The sequence below is a fragment of the Barbatula barbatula genome (assembly GCF_947034865.1).
Source record: "Barbatula barbatula genome assembly, chromosome: 23".
Classification (NCBI taxonomy): domain Eukaryota; kingdom Metazoa; phylum Chordata; class Actinopteri; order Cypriniformes; family Nemacheilidae; genus Barbatula; species Barbatula barbatula.
The window spans coordinates 7134021-7144745 of record NC_136786.1 but is presented as its reverse complement, the minus strand read 5'-3'; the positions used below and the strand labels follow the sequence as shown (position 1 = coordinate 7144745).

Here is a 10725-nt window from a genome sequence, read left to right as displayed (position 1 = left end):
TTGTGCTTAATACACCCAACATGGCAAGGTACTAACTTGTCATGTTGGAATTTTGCCTTGTCTGTCCCCTTGAGGGACGCCAGGGGTGGTGTGTGGTGCTAGCGTATTGCGCTTCCTCATTCCTCATGTAAAGCATTTGAGTGCCCAGGAAAGCGCTTTATAAATGTAACAAATTACTATTAAGTGTACAACGTGTTACTGTCTACAAGGGTCAAAAAGTCTTAATTTGTGTTGAGTATTTAATGACATAATTTTATTGTGCAGTTAACTATCCCTATAATAGACAACATTCTTTTTTTAAGAAAAATAGTCACCATAATTCAGAGGAAGCTTATTCCATTTGGGAAACCAATTCAATTGAGTCCACTATAGTGAACTATTTTATATATTTAAACTGCTTTAAACTTCTCAAAAACTTAATGTGTAATAGAAAAATTACCGAGACAGAATTGGAATATAAATTAAAATAAATCAGAACCCCAACATGAAACAGATTTGGAGCTATTTAGAGTTTAACTATCAAAAGTTCTCCTAAATTATTTTTTCAACATACATGTATCAGGGCTGGCAGATATGTGAGAGCAGCATGTTCATTTCATTAGCAATAATAACAGGTTCTGGATGAAGGTTTTCATTTAGATAGTGACATGAAGTCATCTGCCAGACATCCATGTACATCACTCCATCAATATCACTGAACATCTCCCTCAATACTGTATTTAACTGCAGCACAAACCAGTCGCTTTGAAAAATGTCCTGGAACAACAAGAATCAGTGAAGAATAATTAGCTTGAGATACAGCAATAATATAGGAATATTTAAATCATATATGAAAATATTAAAATTTACTCTTTTTACTGAAATGTAACCTAAATTGCAAAGCTCTGGTCTGGTCCATGTTCACATACACATGCATGTGCACAAACATGGACACTAACCAGTGGTTCTTTAACAGCTCTTTTCATAGAAAAACCTTTTTGATAACATATTTTTCAATTGGTAGTTTTGAGCCAATAATTTAGTTTTGAGCCAAATCTTCGAGATGCTTTTCTTTCTGTAAAAGTCTATAAAATATGTAATTCTTTACAGAAACCCACTTGAACCAAGTATTTACTTCTATGTCCTGATGTGTTTTCTGCAAAGCTGCTCTGCAGCAACTCACATAGTAAGAAATGCTATAGAAATAAAATAGAATACAATGGATCAAGTTTACCTTTACACCTGCAGTGTTTCCAGACTTGATGATGACAGTAGTGTCTGGTGCTCGGCTTAATAGTCTGATAACAGCCTGTCGTATTTTGGCCACTTCATGGACATAAAATGTTAGTGGATGAAAAACCAGGTGGGCAAAATACGTGAAGACGACGACTGCATGAGAACCACCAGCTATTTCATCGATGTCATTGCTGATATGATGCAGATCAGTTTTCAGCATTTTAGTAAATCGTAAAGGAACACTGTGTGGGCTCCAATGAATGATGATATTATTGTTTAATTCTACAGCCATCAGAGGTCCACCAGTGCTAGGAGTGTGCAGATTCATTCTTTTAATCCCTGAAAAAAACGTAACAGCACCTAAATGTATGAATTGTACTGCATTGCATGGAAAAAAAGAAAGTAGAATAAGGCATCTGTAAAGAAATATGCTGGGCCTTACTCAAAATCCATTTAATCTTTCTAACCCATTTTTTGTTTAATTGGCTATTGAGTATTGTCCCTCATGTTGATATGGGTGTTTGCATTAATTCTACCATGTTTTCAAATAAATGACAATGATTTCAAATAATGGTGTTTATCAAATCATAATTGCCATAAAAATGACTTGCCTGGTACGTTTCTTTCAAAATACTCAAACCACTGTCTTGTGGTAGAATCTCCAAACAGGTAAACAATCTTGTTTTTAAGACAATTTACCATTTGTGAAGCATTGAGCAACTGATTGTTACAGATTAAAGACTTCCAGACATCTTTAAAATAGAATCCTGCGGGAACTGGTGTGATCAAACCTGATCTGCATCTCTCCGTTTTAACTAAGGCAAAGAAACAACATATTAATCCTACGTGTGCAGGATGTTTACAAATTATTTATAACTATACTTTATTTACATGATGTGTTTGCTATCACATATGGACATACCAATGCCTGCAGTGTTAGAAAAGACATTTATGATTGTTTTGTCTCCTGGTATATTAATATTTGTTAATTCCCTATGGAGAATGAAGGAATGCAATCAATAAAAGAAAAGAAATTCTAGAAAGATATTTGTTATGAATCCTTTTCAACTTACTTTGTAAAAACCGTATTTTCAAATGCATTTAATGGGCTTTCCAAAGCTCCCATTTCATGATACACCCAGTTGTCACAGGAAAGTTGTTTTGGTCTGTCACACTGCCACATCGTCTCTGTTTTCACATCCTTATACTCGCAGCAGCAGTTTCCTTTACTCCAACTTCCACGAGAGCCCCATTTAAGATTACATTCCACTTTTTCAGTTATCCTGGTTCCTTCGGGTCCTGGTCCTACAAAGTATCCATAATAGTGGCTGCGTGCGAATGAAGATGCCCAGTATTTTTTAAGAATCCACACAACTTCACTGGAGTGTACTAGACGCACAAACACCTGTGCTTGTCCTTCCCATGGTAACAGAAGATCAACAGTGTACGTCCCATTACGATGATCTATAACTTTCCCATAAACGCTTGCCTTCAATACAAAGATAGAGTTAATAATGTAAATTATAATTGCATATGCATCTACTCTGTAAGCAAGAGCCAGAAGCCAACATACTAAAATGAAAGTTCCCTCAGTTTGTCAATACATTAACAACATAACCTTCAAAAGATATACGCTAGTCTATCATTAATGTATTAAAACTCAAGTGTACTTGTACACCTTAAATTCGGAATTGGAAAGCTTTGCTTGGAAAAAATCCCCTCCATATGTTTTCAAGTTCTTGATGTGATCTCTGGCTGTGATGATAACACGGATCTTATCTCCCACTTTGTAAGTGTCATTGACTCTCACAATAGAGAATGTTGTGTAGACTGGACTTGTGCTGAGATTCAGTTGAGTGATTTCGTGAACTGGACCAGGCCAGTCAAGAGCCTTCTGTAGTCTATCCCACTCCTCCTGACTGATTCCCATGTCAGACGCTGATATTCTGGATGATGCATTTAGGTGCGCAGCTTTAGGACTGGGGGGATTAAATCTCATCACTGGCCATTTCCATGAGATCTATAAGAGAAAGCAGGATAGAAAAATCTACATAACTTCAATCTGTCTATGTTGAGAATGTATATTACTGTAAAAATGCCTGTTAAGGTCTAACGGAGTGCCATTATTCCATTTATACAGATTTTCTTTGTTTAATTATGGAGCACATTAACATAAAGAGTTAAAAAAAGTATTTTTTAAGATTCATTGCTCAATTTGAAATACTGAGAAAAAACTTAAAGAAATAAACCTATATGAATCTCCATTATATAAATTATGCCATTGGCAACTACCATTATCAGTGGCGGTTCTACATTGAAATGCACCCCGGGCGAGACCGCCTTTGAGCGCATCCCCCCCCCCCCGAAAAATTTATAAATAAAAATAAAACACACAATTAAAATTATGAGAAACTGTCATATTTTTTTATAACAACATAAGTGAAAGAGAAAATTATATTTCTCAATGGCACAAATCCTTTTTTTTGGACCATTTCTTGTCCATCTCTGTTTATTTGGCACTCGACAATCAACAGATTTTGATGAGTATTGACATACCAGAAATTTTGGGAAGGTGCCCGTACAACTGTGGGTAACAGGAAAATATGATGTTGGGTTGAATAGGAACTGTGAGCCTGTTGTGATAATGCCCAAGGGTAATTTTCGTCCATGCAAACAGTAATACCCCCTCAAACTAGAAGCCCTCAATGGCATCAAAAAAGGCATAGCTGTGCCATGCCCAAATTTACCAGTGCGCAGGCCTTTGTTTCCAGTTAAAAAGATAAGAGAAAAGAACCAACGTAAGTGTCTCCAAAGTCCAGCTGGCAAAACGATTTGTTCATTTTTGGGTCACGAAATGACTGACCACAGCAGACAGCTGTCCGCAAAGCGTGTCTGCAATTACAGACATCGCACGTCTAAAAGCAAAGCAGCAATTGATATCATTTTTAGGGACCATTTCTCTGAGCTCATTGCACTCAAACGCGCATGCGAATTCGCAAAGGGTAGACATTCACACAGACAGTAGAAATGCATTTGGTGTAACTCATGATTTTGGCACACTGTGGAAACACAGAAACTTTTTAAAAGTTGATGGTAAAAACATTCTTAATCACACACAGGTTGCTGATATGCTCTCTGCTATTCTTCTCCCATCAGCCATTGTTGTGTGTGACTGTGCTGTACACACACTTTTGTATTTTTTTGCAGGAAACCGACGAGCTGACCTTGCAGCAAAGCAAGCAACATCAGAGACTCAGACAGATTTTCTCCAGAAATCACTAACAAAACTCTTTCTCTTGCAGAGATGCAAACAATTTGCCCAAATGGCCTCACCTGTTTGCCAAAACATTTTTTAGGCCTAGACCACGCATCAAAAGGGGGGATGTTACAGGCAATGTGTTTTTGTATTTTTGCTCTCAAAATATTTGTGCAGGTCAAAAGAGAGTAGCAAACGGAGCTGACAAATCATTACACAGCTTCCAGCCAGGAGACTTCGTGGTAGTCAGATGAGATTTCCTCATCTGTAAGTCGCTTTGGATAAAAGCGTCTGCTAAATGACTAAATGTAAATGTAGTCAAAGATTTCAAGTCATGGAAAAGACACGCCTCCCACTGCAAAAAGGGGTATCCAAGGAGTGGCAACTCCAACCAGAGGTCCATCACAATGGCATCCACATGGCTCTTTGCAATGGTTGTGCAAGCGACAGGAGGGGCGCTGCTGGAGCTCGCGAAGGGAATCAACTGTTCGAGTCGGGACGCATCGAAGCCCGAGAAATTAGAGATTATAGAATTTTGTTTCTGTGCAACCCTGTATTCCGAGGTTTTATAAAATGGTAATTCTGCTAGGTACTGGGGAACAAATATGTATTTATGTAGATGTACGTGTACCTCAGGTGATGTGGTGATTAAGGCAGCCAAGGAATTTTCTGGCCAAAATGTAGGCAGAAAAAGAGGCTAGAACGTGGATAGACCCAGGAGAGACAAACGTAGACAAAGTCAATTTACCAATGCAAAGGCAATAAGGCATGTGCATTGGCACTGATGCAAAAGAAATAGGTTGGAGTGAATGACAGTTGTTGGGGGTTTTACGACTCGAGCAGGCATGGACAGTCAGTCCTCTGAGATTAGAGGACCGGAAGAGGCTGAAGGGTCAATTACCCGACAAAGTCACAACCCTGTTGACAGTTGCAAACAGCACCAACAAGGCCGAAGAAAAGACAGAGTGCAGAGAACCAGGTGGTAAGTAAAGTACAGACTTGAACGGTTTGGAAGTAGGGAATTAGGATTGCAGAGTAGGTTAGTTTTAGATATGCTCACCGCAGAGAAAAGCGGTGTGTGCAAAATGCTCGGGTCAGTTGTTGTTTCTACATTCAGGAAGCCGGATGATATGACTAAACAGCCTGTTGAAGTGGTGGAATTGCCAAAGTTGGGGAGTGGGGCTCAAGCAGGTGGTGTTGCAGATTCTTGTAGGGTTGTTGTTGGATATGATTATGTTATGTTACCATGTTTAATTCACAGTTTTAAGAACTGTTTAGATAGAAGAATGAAACCTGTAAGAGAAAGAGCGTTGCTCATCTTACAGGTCAAAGTATAAAGATTTTGGTTATCATATATGATAAAAGGGGGGATTGTAACGGAAATGTTCCATTGATATGTGCTTCCTGATATGTCTATGTTCTATGTTTTCGGAATGTTATCATGTTTTTCTCTATACGCGTCATTGCACTCTGCCGTTGTCCTCGAGCAAAGCACAAGGTTGCAGGTTCAAATCTCAGTGCCAGCAGGTCATGACTGAAGTGCCCTTGAGCAAGGCACCTTACCACTGATTGCTCTGCAGTAATGTGACACTGTAAAAAAACTACTTGTACGTTGCTTTGGATAAAAGCGTCTGCCAAATGAATAAATGTAAATGTAAGACATTCTGTTTAAGATAAGGGGTCCTAGTGTATTGTGTGGACCACAGAAGGGTTCTTGCTCGAGGGGAAAGGTGGGGGGGTGTCACGTTTTAATCATATATAAACTCTGTGTGCAGGAGGAAAGAGCGCCTTTTCTCTGCACCATGCTCATTGCTTATGATGCAGATTAAACGACAATAAAATACTTATAATACTTTAAGGAATAAGAAAATTCCACAACACGAATTACAAAGAGTTCGGGGAGCAATAAGCGATATGTCATAAAAAAGCAATAATACGATATGTTACTAGTTTTAACAAAAGCCAGACCACTACCTGTTGAGAGAAGTTAGTTTTTTTTCTCTCTCATTTGTCTGTCAAGTATTCACAGAAGAGATGGGTTTTAAGTATTTTTTGAAGGTTGTGAGAGATGTGGTTGACCGGACGGAGTTAGAAAGAATGTTCCGTTGCGAAGGAGAATGAGCGGGAAAGCGATTTACTGCCCTTATGAGAAGCCGAGACGCTGCTCGTTTGCTGAATGCAGGGTTCTTGATGGGTTGTAGGAGTGTAGGAGGATGTGAAAGTAAGCCGGTGCAGATCCAGTGATAGTCCTGTAGGCAAGCTTCAGTGACTTTAATCTTTTACTGGCACAGGTAGCCAGTGGAGAGAGATGAATAGGGATGTTACATGAGTCCTTTTGGACTGTTGGAAGATGAGGCGTGCTGCTGCGTTTTGAACCAGCTGGAGTGGTTTTATAGCCTTTGCAGGAAGGCAAGCAAGGAGAGCCCAACCTTGAGATTACCAGGGCCTGGACAAGGAGTTGTGCCGCATGTTCAGTGACAAAGGTTAGACACATCTGACACATCACATCTGATATTTTTTTAATTTAAACTCACCTTTTGTATTAAAGTTTTGTGTCAAAACTCTAAAACAAGCTTTATCTGTGCCGACATGTGTAGCCGGTTCTACCTGAATCTACACAGAGGTGTGTTCAAAGTTCAAACCATGGAAGATGAGTCTGGCATAGGAAGCAGGTGTTCTATCCCTAAGGCCAGCGGAGGAATGCCGTCAAGTGAGGTCTCATAGATCCATAGTTACGTTATATTGTATTTGTCTACACTTCTCAAGTTTACGTTTGCCACAAACCTCATGTGTGGGCAGTCATATCAAGAAGTCAATATTGAAGTCAGTGGAGCAAATTTTAGAGAGTGATCTATAGACTATGCGTTTATCCATCTCGTTTCGTTATAGCGTTTAACATAAAATTACTTTCTTATTTTGAGCAAAGTGGCAAAGCGGGCAGCAAGGATCCCAGCTCATAATTTTTGGTTCCCAGAATATTCCCCTAACATTAGTTTTTGGTTACCAAAACGTTATTTTCTAAGGTTCGTTTTTGGTTCTCCAGGAAAGTTTTCTTTACGGAAATAGAACGTTAGTTTCTGGTTCCCATAACGGTCTGGGAACCAAAAACTAACCTTAGGGGAACGTTCCACTAATGTTATTGAAACCATGAAACTAACTGTGGCGAGGGGGGCGTGGTTTAGCGAGGTCAGCAGCGTGAGAGGGAGCCGGGAGACAAGCGGTGAGTCAGTGGGGCATCTGCAAACAATCAACACCTGTATCTCGTTCCAGTAAGGGCGCGGGGAGACCGGATATAAGGGTGAAGCGACCTACAACCAGGGAGAGAGAGACGGACTGATGACGGGCTCTACATTGAGGAACTATATCGGCTTGGAAAGCTTTACCCGGATTTCGAACCATAACTGACTAGTCGCAGCGTTGCTGGAGGAACAGCCACCTGAGTTGTTGTTTTGTTTTTGAGTAGTTGTTGTTTTGTTTTTGAGTTGTTGTGTTTTTGAGTTGTTGTTGTTGTTGTGTTTTTGAGTTGTTGTTGTTGTTGTGTTTTTGAGTTCTTGTTGTTGTATTTTTGAGTTGTTGTTGTTGTATTTTTGAGTTCTTGTTGATGTCTGTTTGAGTTCTTGTTGATGTCTGTTTGAGTTGTTGTTGTTGTTGTGTTTTTGAGTTGTTTGCTACCTCTGTTGTGAATTTAAAATAAAAGCCTGTGTCCGTCCAGCCAACCTCGTCCACCTCCTTAATGACTACTGAGATCGTAAGACTAACGTTTTATTTCCGTAAAAATAATCAAAAACAAACCTTTAAAATACCTAAGGAGAACGTTCCCAGAACGTTAGCCTAAAATATTTGTCTCGGGTCCGCTTGGCCTGACTACACGTCAGTAATAAATACATTCATGCTGTGTTTTTATCCATCGCTTGTCTAATCTAATTAAAATACATTGTACCACACAAATAGGAGGATGAAATCAATGCATTAGATTATTCTATTAGCCTAAAGATTATATTTTCATTACTGAAGTAGCATAATTCTCTATTTAAACCGCACAGTATCATTTCTAATAAAACCACACTGTGTGTAGACCTACTTCAACATTAGACATTATAGATTTTGAAATAAAATAACCAGTGACTTAAACACTATATATAAAGCATTTATACTGACAGCATAATAAACATTTAATTATCTTCAGGCTAACAATATTCTTTACAATATTCTGTTTGCAAAAAAATTACCAAGAAATTATCATCAGGGAATGTTATTTTCTGGTTATTTAAAAAAACTGACTACAACGTTCAGGAAACGTAAATTTCTGGTTAAAAAATATAACCTGAAAAGAATGTTCTTAGAACGTTATTTGTTGGTACCCAAAAAAAGAACCAAAAGGGAACCAAAAACTAATGTTAGGAAAACGTTCTGTAATTGCTGGGATGCTGGACAGGGAAAATAGATGAACTAAGCTACTCGACTACGCCATCCGGGATACACCGGGAAATCAACAAAAAGGCACACAGATTTATTTTCAAGGGTGGAGTACGCATGAACGAAAACAGAAATTATATAGAAAAATATTAAATCTTTATTATAAACAAGTTCTATTAAGTTAACTTCACATGATCACTTTCACAAACTTAAACAAAAAGAAAATTCAAATAAACACTCATATTAATCATGAGAGCAAAAGTCTGCTGGTTTCGCTAATTTTCCTACCCATACTCAACAGGGCAAAATATCAAGCGCAGCAGTTTGTGCACAAATTTACCCGCAGCCCACATCTCCCTTCTTACAAACAAGAGTTAACCAAATTCACAAGGTAAATAAAAGTGAATAAAAATGGAACTGAAGTTGTTGGTAACACCTCTGTTGTCAACACGATTAGGAGGAATCTACTGCATTTGGATATACAGTCAAACCACTAGACAAATGCCTTAGAAATGCAGCATTAGCATTAATGAAAAATGAAATGTCTCTAAATTTAAAAGAAAAACAAACCACAGGTAAAACATCTTTTTTTTGGGAGCACATGTCGACAATTATCAAGATTATCAAAATTGTAAAAAAGAGCATTATTTTGCCAAGTAGGCTATTGTTGGCATCAATATTGATTTTGCCTATTAACCTGCCCTTCCATTAAATTCCCTTACGAACGGCTAAAATATTTTTTTATGTACTTACCAGATATGTTGACGTACAAATAAAGCATGCCAGAAGAAACACATGAAGACGTCCTAACCTGTAAACTGATGATACACAGAAATATACTTGTAAATCTCTGTAAATCATTTCAACCTGCTATAAAACACACATATAAAAACCCCAGCTACTTTACCAGATGGATCCGATTTATTTGTCGATGGTATGACCATGATTAATGTTTTTGCTTCTAAAACAATTGTAAATAATTATTCTCATGAGTCATTCCCCACAACGATACAGAGGACAAGCAGGTGTAGAGACTGAATAGCCTTTTTCCTATTCACTCAAAATAACCAGGTATCAGGGGCGGAGTTTGCCTTACTGTGTGTTCACACCAAGCCCAAATGAAGCTTTAAGCGTGAGTGATTTACATGTTAAGTCAATATAAAGACGCGATAGACCTACTTGCGGTGCGATACATGTTAAGTCAATATAAAGACGCGATAGACCTACTTGCGGTGCGATGAGAGTTTAAAAATCTGAATTTGTCGTTAACCAATCAGGAGCCTGCTCTAGTAGTGACGTGATTATGACATAGCAAGCAGAGGCAGAACAACAATGAAGGACTGTGCCTCCGAAGGATCTGATGGACCCATGTCTATCTTCCATAGCACATAATGCGCAGATACCCTCTCAACAAAATCCATGTCCGCCATTTTGCAATTAGACGGGAGCCGCCTTGCAGAAGCCCCTCCCATGAAGCGAATTTCACGTGCGAATGAAGCGAGTAAACGTTCAAGCGTCGTCCAACTACACACGAATAGCGCGTTTTATTAGCGCAAGTCGCGCTTGGTGTGAACACACAGTCAGTCTCTTCAGTACATTACATTTATCCCTTTAAAGACACTCTTACTAAGGTGAAAATTTTACTTATAACTGTGTGTATCAGGGGTGGAGTTTGCGAATTTCACGCGCGAATGGGCGGCTCCCATCTAATTGACATGGATTTTGTTGAGAGGGTAGCTGCGCATTATGTGCTATGGAAGGCTGAAGATAGACATATAGACTCGTTCGGCGCCGTGTCTGGATCCATCAGATCCTTCGGAGGCACAGGGTCAAAATCG

At 38.8% G+C, this 10725-nt stretch overlaps 1 protein-coding gene across 1 annotated transcript; it reads right to left on the bottom strand.

The window, feature by feature from the left end:
- Window positions 1-558: 558 nt before the first annotated feature.
- Window positions 559-9911, bottom strand: LOC306912108 (NXPE family member 3-like; the record flags this gene model as incomplete). The annotated part of the gene is made up of 8 exons (XM_079487975.1): window positions 9795-9911; window positions 9641-9705; window positions 2894-3235; window positions 2289-2704; window positions 2138-2208; window positions 1827-2030; window positions 1214-1554; window positions 559-756 (listed from the first exon to the last, which is right to left on the bottom strand). Exons 1-8 carry the CDS (start codon window positions 9829-9831, stop codon window positions 559-561), a joined length of 1674 nt encoding a protein of 557 aa, XP_079344101.1. The 5' UTR covers window positions 9832-9911.
- Between the last annotated feature and the right edge of the window lie 814 nt (window positions 9912-10725).